The 19,278-nt window shown below is 36.9% G+C and overlaps 2 protein-coding genes across 5 annotated transcripts in view; one reads left to right on the top strand and one right to left on the bottom strand.

Annotated features, from left to right (window-relative positions):
- The window catches only part of LOC113494592 (GTPase-activating protein and VPS9 domain-containing protein 1), a 45,075-nt gene extending 42,436 nt beyond the window's left edge, over nucleotides 1–2,639 (bottom strand). The window contains exon 1 of the mRNA XM_026873005.1: nucleotides 2,027–2,639. Within this exon, the coding sequence (XP_026728806.1) occupies nucleotides 2,027–2,332 (306 nt within the window). The 5' untranslated portion in view covers nucleotides 2,333–2,639. The remainder of the gene's footprint in view (nucleotides 1–2,026) is intronic.
- Nucleotides 2,640–2,987: 348 nt separating this feature from the next.
- LOC113494585 (dual specificity mitogen-activated protein kinase kinase 7-like) lies at nucleotides 2,988–19,046 on the top strand. 4 transcript variants are annotated; one of them, XM_026872992.1, is made up of 16 exons: nucleotides 2,988–3,292; nucleotides 5,020–5,114; nucleotides 5,571–5,714; nucleotides 6,069–6,296; nucleotides 6,577–6,756; nucleotides 7,156–7,302; nucleotides 7,770–7,846; nucleotides 8,095–8,358; nucleotides 8,757–8,858; nucleotides 9,229–9,310; nucleotides 9,515–9,615; nucleotides 9,837–9,919; nucleotides 10,269–10,350; nucleotides 10,706–10,800; nucleotides 14,548–14,659; nucleotides 15,374–19,046. In XM_026872992.1, the coding sequence occupies exons 1-16, from the start codon at nucleotides 3,145–3,147 to the stop codon at nucleotides 15,450–15,452; spliced, it is 2,019 nt and encodes a 672-aa protein (XP_026728793.1). In that variant the 5' UTR covers nucleotides 2,988–3,144; the 3' UTR covers nucleotides 15,453–19,046. The 4 variants fall into 4 exon arrangements, with proteins under 4 accessions (XP_026728793.1, XP_026728794.1, XP_026728795.1 ...); XM_026872993.1 differs by having other exon boundaries at nucleotides 2,989–3,292; nucleotides 14,620–14,659; XM_026872994.1 differs by lacking the exon at nucleotides 15,374–19,046 and having other exon boundaries at nucleotides 2,989–3,292; nucleotides 11,627–14,638.
- The last annotated feature ends 232 nt before the right edge of the window (nucleotides 19,047–19,278 follow it).

The following is a 19,278-nucleotide window of genomic DNA, read 5'->3' as shown; positions in this document are numbered from 1 at the left end:
AACAGCTAGTACTTTATAAAGATGTATGTAGGTATATAGAAATATATAAGTATAAGGTCTGTTTAGTTTGAGACTAGGTGGCAATGTATGAAAATTGTGGAATATTATTAATACAATATTAAATAGGCATCCTATATATGGTTTAATACTTTAATTAGTAATAAGTATGAATAGTTCTACAACTTATTGACGTAAAATCCACTTCATAATTATTGATTTTGTTTCCAATCATATGTTGCTAATCATGTTGGAATTAAGATAATAAGTTTCTATCACATATCCAATCATATGATGTCGACCTTGTTACAAGTGGGTATCAATAGAAGTATGTATCATATAGTGAAAAGATATTCAGGAAATGTTTATGGTACTAGAAGAAACTTGAGGATGATTGATCATTAAGCAAAGATTATTTTACACATTATATTAAAAATTCTGAGGTAGTACATTTGGATTGTCTACATTATTATATACATGACACAAAGTACCTATTGATTAAATATGGGAATGGTTTGTATAAGTTATTACGATGGGCCTTCGAGTATCTTAGTTAACGTAGGTCAGCGTAAACAGTGACTTGCAATTTATTTTTATTTATTCTAGGAATAATAATGATAAATTAAATAGTAATTACTTACAAATTTTATGTTGCATTAAATTTACAAACACACATTTGTCTCTACCATCATTACATGTGCAAGTTTTTTTTTTATTATTGACATACGGGCACAGCAGATGTTTAATTGTTTTGACTTCATTCTCCTTTAATGTATTTGTCCTTTTAACAGAGGTCAGAAATTATTATATAATATTAAGAACATAAACATCTTAATGTAAAAATTGAATTAAAGAAGTCTTTAAGAAATTAGATATACATATAGTGTTACAAACTCTTTATGGTTAAAGGCCTTGGTAATACAATTTCTACATGACAATTCAGTTACCATACAATGGTTTATTATATTACTCATTAGGCAGTCGGAATGGGACAATGTATTGTGTACTCAAAATATTGCAACCATTTACAATATTGTTTTAATTAACAATTTGTTATGTCACTAACATGCATATTCATGTTTAGATCACCCTCTCACTCTTATGCTACTAGTACCACTGAAAAATAAGTTTTATCATTGAACAAACATTTATTTTCTTCTTGTTTATAAACTGATCAATTGCAGAACATCCATAGATGCAGAGATTGAATTTGCTTGTAGGAGTTTTTTATATTGAGGGGAAGAAGAAAGAGGGAACATATCATAAACAAATAACTCGGACAAGAACACAATCTTCAAGGATCTTCTTGCCTAGGTGTAAGAAACATGTTTCTGGAGGAAAATAGAAAGTTGATGGTAGTAAGAACTCTCAGTATTAATGATCAAGAAGGAAACCTTTTAGCCTGATAATTATCATAATATCTAAACTGGTACTAACTTCCAAAGCAAAAATATATTCTTGAATAAGTTTCTATATTAAATAAGTTTTGATTTAGTTTGCTAGTCATGTTAATAATGTGTATTACATGTTTATAGTCACTGATACTGCGGATGAATAATTCTTCTTTTAAAAAAGGACAAACAGAAAATTCTTACATAGGATAATATAAAAAAAAATATTTAAAGTTCATTAACTACCTTTTTTTTAATATCATTTACAGTAAACTCTGCCATAATTATGAGGTACAGTAAATAATTAAAAGTGAATTCTGATTTGCCAAAATTAAATGTGGACCAGTGAATTTAAAGAATAATTCATTACTTGCTAGATAATAATTATTCACTAGATACCGCAGTCTCCATTTTAAAACAAATAAATAGAATGATTACAGATACTTTTTTGCTTATAATCATTGATTGTTCACAAAAAGTGGGTGGACATGTAGGTCATATTGTTTTGTAATTACTAAGAACTGATATAAATTGCTCAATCAAAACAATATTACAGTTTTAATGATTATCTACTTTACCATTATCATTAATAAATAACATAAAAATTGTATAATTTAGTAAAGAAGTATGTTACTGACCTTATACTTCAAAACTTTGTAGGCATCAACAAATGTAGCTCTTTCTAGGATGCTTGCTCTCTGGCAGGATGCAATGGAATCTGCCTCACATCTCGACGTTATCAAGTTGGTGAGGTTTTGGCGCTGCTGAGAGCACACCCAGGCCACCTGCAGCAGCTCCAGCGCCCGCTTCTCCACTTCCTCATTGAGTTTCTGCAACAGCTGCCTCTCAGAGTTGATAAAAATCTTCTCTCGCCTCAACTGGTTCGCTAGTTCAGCGATGTTCATACATCCCTCTGACGTTGATTGCATCATGATCGTTTTCATAACAAACACATTTCGCACATCAATGTCTTAGAAATTGTATTTTCACGTCATTTTATGAAACAAGTTTCTGACAGTTTTACACCTCCTTCACTACACTTGCGCACTGTTTACTTAACGCTTTACAATCCTATCCATCTGATTTTTAATTTACTGCGTTATTAAATTTAGGAAGGATTATTATTTTGAGCGGATTATAACTAAAAATTTTCTCGTTTTCTCTTTTCGGAAAGTAAGGCAATAAATGTTGAGTTCAGAAACGCGAAATGAATTGTTTCTTTTTTTGATATTTTACTGGCTCAGGCTCTGAGTCTTTTAATCACACTGAATGACAGAACAGAAAAAGTCGTTCAGAAACTAATAATTTTGTTATGGTTTAATCACAACCATTTAAAAAATAATATTAACACTTTAGTTTTGAATTAATTTTAATATTGAATCAGGATTTTATGATTAAAATTAAAATCGATTTTATTTCCTGGAATCCCAACTTTTGACAGTGATATCACAAACTCTACTATATTAAAAAGCGTGTGACAAAGACGTCATCTTACGACTTTTAACTGAGAAAGAAAGAGACGCACATAATTGTTACTGTACTGCTTTACTTAGTGACATTATAAAAAGAATGTTTTGACTGTATGAACGTATGATTAAAGATTAAAAATGAACGAATGGAAATGGTTGGCGAAGGAAATTGAAGGAAATCCTTGGACTGCTGCGCTTTTCATTGTAATTTTGTGTAAATAAAAATTAGTATATTTGTTTTGTAATAAGTACTTAAATGTTATTAGTGGACTATTTTCGTTGCTATAATGTCAAATAGTTCGATTGAGGGGAAACTGAAAGGTTTACAAGAACGTTTCGAAAATGAAATGCGTATTCGAAGAGAAGGTGGTTTTAACAATCAAGGTGGAATTGGTGCTCCCAGGCCGGGGAGCGGCAGGAGCAGACCTAGGCCTCGTAAGTACCTGAGCGCTCTCGTTACTCAGTGCATGTGCAATAAGTAGGTTCAATACAATTGTCATTTATAACCACCACCTTCATAAATTATCTCTACGTTTCGTTCCAATTTTGTGTCGTGCTGGTGGTGTTGTTTTCTAGTATTAATGCATTATCTTCTCAACACCTAAAGGTCTAACGTATCCTCTTAGTAATAGATCAGAATCTCTGCCAATAAAATACATATTAGATGAGTGATTGTATTATCAATAACTAAAGGTTATGTTGTAGTCAATGACAAAATAATATGTTAAAATGCATGCAGACGGCTTCCCCGCCGCCTGTGCTGCACATTGTGTACAAATTATTTGCATAAATTGGCATTGACTGAGCTATGGGTGGTCACTGCAGTCAAATGAACCCATACATTGTTTTGTAAATCATCATGCTCCATACATTACACTTATCTTTAAGATAGTGGTGTAAAGACCTTTAGATTACAGACAGTCTGATCAGTCATTAAGAGAATATAATAGATTTGAAGGGATTAATTTGATCAAAATTAATCATCTGTATTAAGTAATCCTTGTATTCTGAAACAAAAATAAATAATAATTAGCACATCTGTCAATGATCTACTTAAAATAAGACTGTGTTACAATTAGTTTCTGTAAGAAGCCGTTAGTTTACAGTGCCAGCTACTAGTATTTTGCCAATTATCATAACCTATTATTGTCTAAGATATCTCTAAATGACACGCTTTATATTAACTTATGTCTGGTTTGTATGTGTTCGGTGATCATGAAAATTAGCATAAAATTACATAATTGTTATATATTTTCCTTTATTTGCTTGTAAACACTGTATAGCAGTTACTTCTTAAGAAGGATTGACAGCATATTATTAAGTATAGTGCTACTTTGTGGTTGAGATATGAAGAATAGTGTTTTAGTAAGAAAAAGTATTATTATTGTATGTTGTATTGGTTCTTTATTAGAACAAGGCACATACCTAAAGAATAAAATGATCAAGTACCCTTAAAAGTTCTTTGTATTTAGGACAGGAAAATAGATCGAAGGTATTCCACTAGCTATCCATTCAAATATGTCTTCTAAGATGCTGTTTCTAAGATGCACCCTTTTGCCATGTCCCTAAATATATCCTTACAATGTTAATTATACCTACCTGCCTTTGACACTATCTGAAAAAAAAGTTAAAAACAAATGAAGTGGTCATTTAATTACAATATATAGTTGTTAGACTTCTCTTATCAGTTATGGAATGTTACACCTGAGCCCGTTCATCGGTGTTACCTGCCAGGTGACACAAATTGTTCAAACTGATCTGTTGATTCGATCAGTGCCAAATTATTCTCAATCACTGGATTATATTGTACTTTACATCCATAAAGTATGTACTATTATGAATATGTGAGGATATTGTTGACCTTGAGTAACCTGAGTAAACTTTCTTATTTCTTCTTTCAACCAGTTCGTTCAACCATCTTTCTGTCAACCAGTTGTTACTATGTACTCTACTGACTTTTATACCGATTTATTTGCTGTTTAATATGCCCAAGCGATTGCCCAAACAATTCTTTTTTGTTTTCTAATTTTTCTTAGGATATACACTGGTCATAAACATCATCACTATGATTGATTGATAAGCATTCCATTTGCCAGACTTACTTTGTTTCACTGACTTCTGAAATATTATGCTTTAATTAAAATTGTCTATTTTCCTTTTAGCCCCGATGTTTGGGTCCAACAGAGAAATCCCGGCATTCCCACCGAGATCACCACAAGCCACTGAGACTGAATATAGAATGCGAGAGGTGTATAAGGTAATATCATTTTCCAGATGTAGTTGGAACAAGTTTTATAACATGTATTTTTCGGAATGGCTTGACTAGTTTCGATCCTGACCTCAGTCCTTAATCATGAGCTGAAGCAGCAGACCGCGATAAATACGCGGCAGTAAACCGTTATGAAATAAATAAAAGAAACGAAAATAATGATTAGCTTTAGACTCTTAAAATCGAATTTTGTATTTAAATATTTTACTGTGGCTTGACTAACTTTAAAAAATGACGATCATTGAGTATAAAACTAAAAGTATAAAACTGTTTAAAACTAATTTGAATGAACATTCTCTTAAATATATACTTTAGGCTTGAGATATGATTAAATTAAAATTTGTTTGATTACTAATCATAGGAGCCAGTCAATCAAAGATAAAAGGCAAATTGTACTGTTTCCCTGTGCTACTTATCTATAAATTAAATTCGATTGTTTTACAGGTGAGTGGCAAGCTGAACGTCGACGGCGTGGAGTACAAGTCTCACGTGGACGACCTGCAGCACCTGGGCGAGCTCGGCAGCGGCACCTGCGGCCATGTCGTCAAGATGCTGCACAGGCCATCCGCCGCCGTCATAGCTGTTAAAGTTAGTATTTTAATATATCTTCTAGAAAATGCTATGCGAAATCATTCACGTGATATAACATAACATTGGTCTCAGTTTGATAGTAGAGTTTTAAGAAATATTACATTACAGATTAGAAATATTATATTACTGATTTAAGTGGTAATATAAAAATAAAAATTTCGGTTAGAATAGTTTTTGAAACCACGTCTGTTAGAATAGACAAATATTCTGAAGGTAGTAAAGTCCTCATCGCTCATGCTTCGAGGCCTGTCTTCTTTGCGAGTTCCGGCTTTATGTGGGTATGGGTGTGTGTCCGTACCCAGTACCAAGTCACGCCTATCAAATTAATATCTTTAACTTGACAATTTCCAGCAAATGCGTCGCTCAGGCAACTCTGAAGAGACGAAGCGCATCCTGATGGATCTGGACGTAGTGGTGAGGTCGCACGACTGCCCCTACATCGTGCGCTGCCTGGGCTGCTTCGTGACGGACGCCGACGTCTGGATCTGCATGGAGCTGATGGCGTCCTGCTTCGACAAGCTGCTGAAGAGGCTCGGTGCGCCCATACCAGAGGCTATCTTAGGGAAGGTTACTGTTGCGGTGAGTTAGAGCAAGCCTAAAATATACAGCAGATCTTTCTATAATTAAAAAAGTCAAAACAAAATGTCTTATCATCATAATATAATTAGCCTACTGTTATACCAGGTTTTAACACCTTAGAAATGACTTATTTTGAGTCTGACCTGTATCTTCAATTTTTACTTGCTGCCCCCTTTAATTTTGACTATATTTGTCCTTTTCGGGATAGAAAACCAAAACTATATCGTAACTGCAGTCTACCTACAGTTTCCATAAAACACCCTCTATACTATGTTGTCAGACGGTGAACGCGCTGTCGTACCTGAAGGACACTCACGGCGTGATCCACCGCGACGTGAAGCCGAGCAACATCCTGCTGGACGAGCGCGGGAACGTCAAGCTGTGCGACTTCGGCATCAGCGGACGACTCGTCGACTCCAAGGCGAAGACACGCAGTGCAGGCTGTGCGGCTTATATGGCGGTCAGTTGTATTTATACTAGCTGTTGCCCGTGAGCTCGCCCTCTACATTTCATGAGAACGTAAAATAGGGATTAAAAGAATCCTTTTTGTTAAATGGGTGATAAATTATCTGTGTACCAAGTGATAAAGGAACAAATATCCATACAACCATACATACAAACAATCACGTTTATAATATTACTAGGACTATGCATTTACTTTGATTGTTTTCCCTGCTCTGTGCTCAAAATTTTAACTTAAGCAGTTGCATGCCTTTGACTGCCAATTCAAAAGTTGTAGGTTAAAATTTATGACATACTGGCAGCTTAAGCTAAGCTAAAATAACTTCTTTCTATTTAGAGAGTGCGAAAGGGCGACAGAACTAGAACAGGTTGTATAATAGATGTTTGGTCCCCCCAGCCGGAGCGCATCGACCCGCCGGACCCGTCGCGGCCGGACTACGACATCCGCGCGGACGTGTGGTCGCTGGGCATCAGCCTGGTGGAGCTGGCCACCGGCGTGTTCCCCTACCGCGACTGCCAGAACGACTTCGAGGTGCTCACCAGGGTCAGTCACCACAATATACACGACCAGCATAATATAAAAATTTATAATGTAATAGTATAAAGCAGACACCCCATCACATTTTAAATTAAAGTTCTCAACAAGGCTTGTGCATGTTTGGACTGGTGTGCCCCTTATAAAGGACCGGGTCTCTTCCCATGAATGAAAAGAAATATAAAGCCTATCATTTACTCACTGAAGGAAGAACAAAAATTCTTCTGTTCTTCTCTTTGTTTCAATGATTTTTTTAAGGTCACGTTATATCTGACTATCCAAGAAGCTAGCCAAAACTTTCAGATCTATAATGCCTACTTTTAAGTATGAATATTGCTAAAACGAGAAATGTTCATATTATGTCGTTTAGCTTCAACTTATTCAATGAAAGTCAACAATTTAGTTACATTTGTATTGTATAATGTAAATTTTAGTAAAATATTTTACAGTCATAATTTTTTTGTATTATTTTCTAGGTAATAGCAGACGATCCTCCACAACTGCCAGACACTAATGACTTTACACCAGAGTTCAAAGTATTTGTATCACAGTGGTAAGTGATATTCAACTTCATAATTATATTTTTATCATATATGTATGTATTCTGAAATATATTCAATGCTTATTGTTATTTGCTTTACATCTTTCAGTTGTAAAAGCTGATGGCTGTATTCAGGAATGTCCTTGAGTTATAAAAATCCGCCATGTATATTAGTAATATTGTAGTATTCAGCTATTAGAGTATGTTTTACATGTTTTTTTTTCAAACTTCTCTTACCATTGCCATTGTTTAATTTCCAGCCTAACCAAGAACTACAGACAGCGTCCCAAGTACGCGAAGCTGCTGGAGCACCCGTTCGTGGTCCGCTCGGCCCGCAGCTCCACGTCCGTGGGCGCCTGGTACGCCTCGCTGTGGGCCCCGCCCGCGCCCCCCGCGCCCGCGCCCGCTCCCGCGCCCGCCCCCGCCAGTAACGGATATGAGGCGCCCGTCACGCCGCAGCCCGTCAGGAACTTCGTCACCAGCTCACAGCATTGGATGGACCAAGTCACTCCCACGCCCACGAGGTTAGATTTCAACCATGTTATATATAAAATATTGACTTTTGTTTTTTGTAGAGTAACGATGTGAATGTTTGCGATGAAACAACCCTTTATCACTACTGGATATTCCTTTTTTCCTACTGTTTTTTTATTAAGATGAATTTAACAAGAAAAATATATCAGTATTTTAAAAATCCTAATATATTTAACATCGACCACCACAAAAGAACCTGAGGCGCTGCAGAGCGGGGGTGTGTGGCCGGGGGGGGGGGGGGTGCCTGGGTGTTTAGCATTTTGTTTTATATATAAAAAAAACACTTGATGAAAATAATTAGGTCAGTATTTCATCTTCATCTTATTTATGTACATATATCGCATTCCGTCACACTTGTCCTCACATATCCGATGTGTTTCCTCCCCAGAGCGTGGTGGGCGGCCAGCAGCGCCCACGCGGGCGGCAGCAGCTCGCAGCCCGCCAGCCTCGAGGCCGAGCTGGGCTCACACTCGCCCTACCCGCGCAGGAGGTAACTGCACACGCAGACATTATGTCATGGGTCCAGTTACCCTGGTTGGAAGCTTTTAAAATCTCTCCAATAAGACAGGAGTCAAAGCCTGCCACAAAACAGTAGATTGTTTTCACATCCTGTAGTATTTCTTCTAGGAAGTATTGTAGGCATGGCCTATATGGCACATGTAACAAAACGCGGCTGACATCACCCGGCAGTTAGGTTTAGTCAGTAAGAGTCTGACACTACCCGTTTCCTCCCCCGAGGGGTGTCCATGAGCATTCCGTCGCCTAACAAAAGAAAAGGCATGCCCGATAAGTGTGATTTATGACTAGAAGTTGTAAGTGATATCTCTTATGCCTGTTGTAATGTTTGCCTGTGTGTGCAGGACGCTGGACGCGTGTGGGTCAGGCCCGGCGCCGCCCGCCCGCCGCGTGTCCGCCGACAACCGCTGGAGGGCCTCGCCCGCTGTACGTACACTACTGCCTTACTTACTAATATGAACCGTATAGCTCTTAATTCTTGCCCTCATTTACGGTGTGTCCTTTCCGATGCACCGAATGATTTACTGATTACAGTAAAATTTTATATTTTTGATTTACAAATTTTAATTGAGCTTCTTTCTTCGAATGATATAATGTTTAACGTCTGTTAATAATTACACCTTTATACAGAGTTCCGGTAACACTAGTCCCATAGTTCTTCAAAGGTTCTACCATCAGAACCAACAGAGAAGATCGCGAGTGGACCTCCACGCCACGCCCAGGCATAGAAGGTAAACATTAGGTTACTTAACTACTATGAAATTAAACCAAAAATATATCTAAATAATTTATTGCATAAAAAGGATTATAAAAGCAACTAAGTAATCTTACTTTCTGTCGATCAATCGATTGTCGTGAGGAATTATTACGTAAATACCACCAATTATGACAATGGGATATGTCAAATAATCGCTTATAACTGCATAATGATGTTTATTCATTTTGTTTCCAGTTTAAGTAGAGAACACAGTACAGGCCGGTCACCGGAGCCCCCTCCCCGGACCAGCAGACAACACCAAATGTTAGGACATGAAGGTATGTTTATGTGGCTTTATTTGGTTTCTTACTGCTTGGCAAGGCTTACGACGAAAAACTTTTCGGTTATCTCTCTATTGGCCTTGGCCTTGCCTAATTTGCCAGTTACATCAGCAGTCTTGCCTTACAGTCGAAATTCATTCGACAAAACTTAGCCCTATTGTCAAATTATCGTGAGCTCCCCTTTTCCGCACTTAGGCTTCAAAATTAGGCTGGAAGTTTTGTGCATATCGTTAGTTCTGTTAGGCGATTAGTCTAGCTTTTGAAATACCCTGTAGAAGGGCAGAAGTAACCTAGCTCTTAATAAGTAAAGCAGAGAGATTCATACTATTATTATTTCTTGTTAAAGCGAATGGCAGTACTACGGACTTAGAGCCGCCGGCGTTGCACGAGAGGTTACACCCGCCGTCGCCCTTACTACTCAATGATAGGTAAGAAACATAATACACTAAATCTTCTGTCAATTTTAAATTACAACATTATTATACTGTGTCATGCCTATCAACTACACATATCAGCCTATCCAAAAGAAACAAACAGAAAATTGGCATCCTCATTTGTCTTGCTGTCCTTATTAAATCTATGGTAAAAGTGAATACTCTAGGATACCTCTTTTCTTCCGGGGTGAATAACGTTAATGGGGCAAGAACACAGTATGGTGATATTTCGGGCTTCCACTGACTATAAACATCCTGTGGTCCTTCCACTGCCAAAGCCAGTCACCGGTCACCGGTCACATTACATATGAGTCTATACAAAGTGTAACCTCCCTGCCCCTGCCCCCAGGCTATCGGAAGGCCGCAGCCAGAGCCTGACCCGCGCCGAGCTGCGCAACGGGTTCCGCGCGGAGCCCGCGCACAAGCTGCATCACGACGACCAGGGTGAGGGACCATGCGGGACTACTCACACGCATATGCCTGGCCTTATTCAAAATACCTTTTCTTTGCAAGGACGTAAACTACGAAACTTACCGTACAAAGTTGTGATCAGTTGACCAAAAATAATCTGAGATCATTTTCCGTAAAAAAAGGAAGTTCCATTATTTTCGGAAAAATCTCGAAGCATTTTTTTTTTTGGGAAATATCGTTGGTTTTTTATGTAGAAATGGTATTTTAAATATGGCTATGCATTTTCCTTACATCCTTTATACCGTATACACTTGATTTTGTAGGGCTGGTGTGTCGAAGGTAACTATGATTGTTCTCAGGTTCCCTACTTTACAAAGCCCTATAGAAAAACCTGGATACAATTCATGGTTGCCAAGATACACCAAAGTTTGAAATAGACACTGTATGTTTTCTCTAAACATTTCTCACTATAAGACTATGAGTTTTGGTAGATAATCAAAGTAAACATAAGAAAGGTATTTCACAGGACAATACTGTTAAAGCATAGGTAAAGATTAGACCACTTAATTAGTCTAAAAGTTACGGTTCACGGACACGCGGTTTTTATGACCTCTTTTTATGAGCAAATACATGTCAGGATAATATAATATATAGAAATCATTAGAAAACTTGAATTCAAATCCTGCTTAATTCTTTGAATGTCGTATCGCAAAATTCAAACTATGACGCAGACGCAACGTTCAAAGACTTAGAGAGCAACCATTTGTGTTTTGATCGCTTGTCGTCTGAACCGAGATACAATAGACTAGTGTACTACATCTGCAATATTTATGATTGACAATGACAATTTGTAACGAAGGAGGGCAGCCAGCCTATGACTATAAGCGCGTGTCGTTCGCTGCCGCGGCGGCCTCGCTCTGCGCGCGCTCGCCCCGCACGCATCCTGTGTATAGACGCGTGAAATGATTGCTATGTTGGAAATACTAATATACTATTAAACATATTTATTGTAAATATTCTCCCTTTTTTATTCGTTATAAAATCCTCTTTTACGTGGCATTTTGTTCTCAAACCAACAATTATAAAACTATTGGTTTAAAGACCAAATTTGATTGGAGGTAAATCTTGTATATAATAGCATATTGATTTTTCAGCTATTGGGATCTGAACAACGACACGTAAAAACAATTGGTGCTAATAATACCGCCTAAGCCTAAAACTTGTATAAGAAAGTGAACTAATTAGTATCGAGGCTGAGATCAGTATTACTCGTTAGACACAATGTTGCAATCATTTCGCGGATCACCATCATGCTCATACAGTCAGTTTTCCCTTCCATTGTGTAAGAGGTAAAACCATAAAGTTATGGGATATGCTTTGACGCGCCCTCTGTGCTTGCGGTTACATGCTTTCGCACGACGGATGTATCGGAGCCAGTCAGGCTGGTGGCTACAAGAGACTACCTGAGAATAATGCTTGGAGAGTTCATGTACTTGAAGTTTTATAAATGTAAATAATATTTTGCTGAATGACCTAATATGAGATTAGTCGAGTCGATGCAGGGTTTATAAAAGTATTAAGTACACTAGATGGGGTTAATAAAACTCATTTTTAATTTTGTTGTTCACTAGACACTCTTAGATCAATATCATACTTTGGTATACGACAATGTAAGAAAACATAGTAAAATGGATCTTGAATAATAAAAAGATCTCGACACTACAATATCTTGATCTAAGCTCATGATAAAGGGTACAAGATAACTTAAGCCTTCGTTGAATTTGTATTTTAACAACATTATTCTAAAATTTACTTGAACTCTTCAACTAAGAAATCAATTTGTAGATACTTAGCCCAAACTAATATTCGATTAGATTCTCTTCTCAAACACGCTGGCTATAGCTCTGTTACTCGACCGCAGACTGGTACACGATCGTGCAAAATTATTGTAATTCTATAAATATTGTCGAAATGAATGTGTATCAAACTGTTCTGAACTTAACCAACTCATTGTATGTTTAGCTTGTTCAATACTGTTGTCCCCAAGTGTATCTTACCAACATGTTGATGTATTGTGTACTTTTAACATCGAGGGAACATTTTTTTTACATTGGTTTTACAACTTGTAGGCACCCTTGATGTGTTTTCAACAAGTTGTACAATCAGAGGTATCTATCAGCATTTATTTTTAGAAATATCAATACTGACTCTTAGGTTGCTTTTCTACTGAGTTATGTGTAGCTGCTGTGTTTTCTAAGAACCAACACAGTCGATTTGGTTCAGTCTATATACGTTTTTTGATAAAGCTATTGGTTCTTGAAAAATATGCCTACACATGTCATGTATAGTGGAAACGCAGTCTGAAACGTGATACAAAGATCTGATGTTTATTAGAACTGACCAAGAAATGTCGTTAGCTCCAGAATAGAACATTTTCTTGCCTTTTCTAGTTTACATCATTCAAGAATCAGTTTATTGAGTCGATTATATAAATTCGGAGTTAATTTAGCAGACTGAAATCAATAGTTACAATTGATAGTACCAAGAAATGTTCCTCTCGATGTGATCTGTGCTTTGCCGCTGTCCTTCCGCGCCCCACACATCGCCTGCCCATTAGTAGCTCTGTCACATGCCTCGCTACACTAAACACGACCTTAACACCAAGCTAATAAGGGCTATATTTGTTCGCCGGGGGTACGTATCGCTTTGGGGAGCGTTGCTCAAGTATTGTGCGACTCTTTGTATCATTGAAGGGTCACGCTGAGTTAATGGTGGATGGTTTACGGGTATACATGAAAAGTTTTTACTTTTTTTACTGCATTGTCATTATATATCGACTTCATAAAGTGGCATTAGTTTTCTGGTTTTATTCACATGTCAATGTTCTGATAACAGAAGACAATAATATTGGAATTAACACGTTGTTTTACTCTGATGTATTAAAAAACCAGCAGACACGTTGCAGTAACAATTTCTTAATTATAAAGAAGGTTCTTTCACTTTACTTCATAGGTTTGACTATTGAGCACCATTGAGCAATAACCTGTACATATATATGTGTTATACTGCTTGTAAGCCATCCACCTTGAGGGTCGCAACAAGCTTTTACTGGCGAGGTGTGAGGACGCCTGTGTTCTCATCACTCATCATCATTCGGTAGCTTCGCTATCAGTAACATTAGCCAGGCATTCAGTAACGACTCTTTGGTTGAACATCGCTCACAGCCGTCTAAGTTAGGAGACAAAATGTACTAGTAAAATACCCGAAACATGCAAGCGATTTTGAACCTTATGATGTTTAATGTCAATATTTTTTTTAAGTTTGAACGTAATGGATTTATATTCCTCTGCATTCAGTAATATAAATGAAAAAGATTAATTCCTTTGATTATAATTTAATCATTTTCAGTCTTTTTGTATTGTCGGCTCATTATCAAGTTTGTTTATAGAAAAATGTCTTATGAAAGACTATTTAAACTCAATTATTCATAGAATAAATTTAAAATGAAATCTAAAAGTATCATAATTCATGAACGATCACTTCACTCTCAACTTAGTCTAGCTTCGCTTGCCTCCACATCTTAGACGGCTTCTAGAGAACTCTATTTAAAGTTGAATAAACATAAAACAGCAACGAGAGCGTATATGAGTTGTTAGTATCGGCAACCAAAGCGTGGTTTCTGGCTGGGCGCTCAGAGCGGGCTGAGCGGGCCGAGCGGGCGGAGCGGCGGTGTGTCGGTATGGTCGCGTGGTCGCGGTGTCGCATGGTGGTCGGTCGCAGGCTGGCTGCGCTCGCTCGCCGGGCTGGTGAAGCGCCGGCTCAGCGGGTACGTCAAGTGGCATCACCTTGCAGCGCGCAGAGACAACCCGCACCACCATCATCTGCAGCATAGGTACGTACTCACTACTTACTTATACATTATAGTTACCGGCACGGATCTTGAGCGCGAGGCGGAAGAGTGGGGATCGCTTTGCGCATCGTAAAATAAAACGCCAATCAATTGTGCGTACTCGACGTTTTGTGATGCATGCAACTGCAGCAAAGAACGAATTTCAATCAATCACGAGTGGCGGCTATGACGCGATGCACTGCGGGCCAATCACTGTCCTTTATCCGCCCCGCGCCTCACTTCATACCGCCAAGGGCACCCAAAAAAATCACTTCTGCGCAAGTGAAAGTCAGCGCTCAAGGTCCGTGCCGGTAACTACACTACTATATATATCTGCCCAAGTGTCATACAACGCCATCTATTTTCGAATCAAGTCAAACTTTTATTATGAGTACTAGACAACTAATAAGCGTATTTATATTATATTTCTAAATAGATACCTTTTTGATAGTATACTGCATGTTTTCTTTTTGAAATAGATTTTAGTTAGAGATTTTGACTATTACTGGATTAATGAGTAAGCATGGTATTCAATGCGCGAGAGTTATTTGTTCAGCAGTAAGACAATTATCAGCCGATTTAATTTGTACCTATTTTTTAAAGCAATATCTCTTGTCTAAAAGACCTGCACAAAATATACTTATTCCGACAGTCTCAAGTCTGCAACTCCAGTTTAACGAATTCACATCTGTAATCTGGTTTCCATTCCCGGCGCAGATGGGGCAACAGTGAAAGTTGGAGCATGCCGGCGTCGCCGCTGCCCCCCCGCGCGCCCCCGCCGCGCCCCGCGGACTAGCCCCCCCTCGCCCCCCACCACACACAGCTACACGTGGCATCTGCACTTACACACACCGATGTGGCTGACACCGCGAAACCACACAATAATGAAACATGATCTAGAAACAATAGTATGAAAGTGATTTTTCAAAGACTAGTGAAATGGTAGTCGATTTAACGATTGAATTTATATTCACACCAAAGATATGTATGATACAAACTGAAATTGATAAAAATTCAATTAAAATATGTTATTTTTAATCGCTGAATCTTCTACCTAATTATTTTACTTTATTAATCAAACATACATACGTCAAAGTGAATAGCAACAATTGATAGTATAATATATTGTGTAAGTTGATGCCACTTAGTCCTCGCAACCAGTGTTGTTCAACTTTCTACGCTAAATAATTATGTATCGATAGTGTTAAAGTTTAGTGAACGAAAGCACGAGCTTTGTATTTTATTACCGCTTAAGGTGCGGTTTCCGTGCACGCGACTATGACCGCTACTCATATCAAATCGTCGCTGTCGCAATTTTCTTCCAATTTAAACATGGTAGGTGTTTAAGACAGTATGTTACAAATGTAAGTTTTTGCTCAATTTCCCGTTCGCAAAGAGTAAAATTTAAGTTAAATTTAGCCAGAAGATTCATTTTTATTGCAAAAAATGTTTGTCATTGCGTTGGCAACACTAATGTAATTCTAGTAGCCAGTTACGAAAACATACTTCAGTGTACCTGCTGTGCAACTACATACAAAGTGCCTGACTTAAGACTGAGTTACCGACTGAGATCAACACAATAGTTCTAATTCTGAACGAACTACCTCGTGATGTGATCCTCACTACTTTTAAAAGACCAGTCTATTTAACGTCTAATCGTAATCGAACAAAAATAATGTCGTGATTGCGAGCGAGTCGCGTGCACGGAAGCTTACCTAGGCCCGGAGACAAGCGACAATTGAATAAGCATTAGCACTGAATCATCACTGAAATGTAAGGAAATGTCAGATTTTGACTCGTCACGTCACTGACTTGTCATTTTCATAAATTTGAGTGGTTTGATAAGTGCTATCGCTTTGAAGATGCTCCTTGTCTGAACGGGCCGTGTACATAGTCAGGCCGTGCAGTATTAAGCCGGTGTTCCGATGGCTTACCGCGAGATAATAGTTACTTAGCACGTTCATAACACGTTAAATGAATATTTTGGAACAAAACGCGTTTAGTAGTAATATCGAAAGATTTAGAATGAAGTTGTGACGTTATAGTGAATATAAAATATATTTTGGGATATACCTACTAAGTTCTGTGATTTAGCCCGACTGAGGATGGTTCAAATATAAATAATTTAGGTGCGAATAGAGCCATATTAGTTTATTTTAACATATTATTGCAATGAAATCTAAGAAATTACTTTGTGAACACAACAGTCGGGAAGACACCTAATGACTTATTCTTTGTATTAAAAATGATTTTAGCTAATTGGACCGCTGTGATTTGAAACAGAATACAAAACATTGCAAACAAACTTAATAATAATATCTTATACAAAAGCGAGTTCATTAGATGTCAAAAAATGTTCAAAATATCCCTCGTTTTGATATCTAAAGAACTATAAAATCACAGAATATAGTACACCATGTATAAATTAATTAAATAATATTCGCGGGCTAGATGGTTCTAATTTATAATGGCATAATAATTTTCCAAAATAAACCTTATTTCTATTAGCCATAAGACTCAAAATCGTGTGAACCTCAAAAGGTTTTTATATTGCTGTAAGAAAATAACGTTTATTTTTGCAATTTCTTATGCCATAACAGATTATAACTACATAATTATTACGAATCCGAGCAGTGTAGCTATGACAATATGTACTTTACGTATTGAACGGGATTCGACATTTGAAGGGAATGTACTGTTATTAATGTAAGTAGAGGCAATAACTATCAATGAACAGAATTAGATCTCTCTGGTCAGTTGCGTTAAGAACTTTGGCTTTAAACTACTTTCAGTAGTAAATTAAATAACGGTTAAGTCAACATTTTCATAAACAAGTCAGATTATAATTAAGAACTCTTGTTGAGTCCGTAACTAGTCGACCTAACCGTTCAATAAATAATTACCAATCCCTCTCAGGAAAGTGATTATGTCATAAGTTTAATTTGCTGGAATCCGAAAATCTATATATGTATATTTTTTTAAATTAATCTATTTGCGATTATGGTCTATCGGTGCTAACACATTTCAATACAATCAATTTGCTATATATTATGACATTCACTGTACCATATAATTATATTATAATTGCTCTAGTCTATTCAGGAAGCCATACATACTTATATTAATAACATTACATCTCAAGTACGATTCAATAAGAGCCGCAGCTGGCCACAAAATACCAATAAAGGAAATTGATTCGAAAACCAAGTCATTAAAGTTCATATTAGCATGAAAGTAATTCATCGTGACAAAGAGTGGTATCTGCAAGGAAATTTGTATCTTAAAGGACGTACGGAAGGTTTATTTTCGTATAATCTAGTATGTGGCAAGCTGAGTCTTATGAATTGTACTCCAGAGTGCACTGTGAAGTTGGAGTTGTATTCCTATTCGACAATCAATAGTAATAGATAACGACTTGTATTGTAAATATCGTGTATATTTTAATGTTAAGTGACAAATAATGCAATACGATACGATAGCGCAAGATTCATTTTTATAGACGACGTTCACTGATTGGTTAAGAGCTGAATGTAAAATGTGGTTTTCATTTGGTTCTTAATAATGTGTAGTTTAATATCTCTTTGTCTAGTTGATTGGGTTGTGAAGATCTGTCGGAACGTAGAAAGTCGTTTGATGTAAAACACGGTAGTTAGCTGACTCTGGTTAGACTGAAAACTAACTAACTACAATATAGCTTGGGAAGACAAATATAACTCTTGTCAATATCTCTCTCATTACATTCAATCTTTGTCACAACCACTCAGTGAATGTCAAACAGAATAATTTGTACCAACTAGTGCGTATTAGTTACAGCTTAAATTTTAGTAGTATATAATTGTACATTTTTTTTATTAAATATTTTGACCAAATGTATAGATTAAAATCGGATATATTTTTGTTCGCTTCGGGTGTACGAGTGTTGTAACTCGACTATATTGACTTTAGTCGATTTATTAATGCGTTAGTCGATTCTGACAACTAAACTGCAAATTACACTCGATTTAAATGTGTAATTAGTAGCTTTTATAAGTTTAGTTGACTAGATTATGATTAATACAATTAAATTAAGCAAACGTGATGTGCGTCAGATAGTTTTTGTTCAAATGTTTTACAGATGGTTATGTTATATTCATTCGAATTATTTTGACTATTCATTTTTGTTTTGTAAAACACTGTCTGCTTTAAACTCATATAAATAAGCATCAATTTGGCATACACATATTTTTGGGTACATATTAGTAGTCGCTTGATCTATCGAATTGATACGAAAACTATCTTAAATGCTTTTGGAGCAACGTTTGTGATTAGCACCGCGTGTCCCACGCTGGGCGCCAACAGTCGGTTGTTCAGTGGCAAGTCGTAGACAGCACAAAGACATGTCAACAATAATTAAAAAAAACTATTTTTCGGAAATTCATAAATGTACAAGTTACCCTTATGATACAACACATGACGTCACTAAACAAGCGACGCTGGCGCCCTCTAGTCCGCGCGCCACCCCACGTGCAACCGCGATAGTTAAGGCGAGACTATATTAAATAATCTATTTAAATAAACAACGATTAACTTGTTTTTTTTTATTATATTATTGCAATAATTATTATTTTATTGTGTATTATATG

Source organism: Trichoplusia ni, chromosome 5 (assembly GCF_003590095.1).
Source record: "Trichoplusia ni isolate ovarian cell line Hi5 chromosome 5, tn1, whole genome shotgun sequence".
Classification (NCBI taxonomy): Eukaryota; Metazoa; Arthropoda; class Insecta; order Lepidoptera; family Noctuidae; genus Trichoplusia; species Trichoplusia ni.
This window is presented reverse-complemented; position numbering and strand designations above follow the sequence as displayed.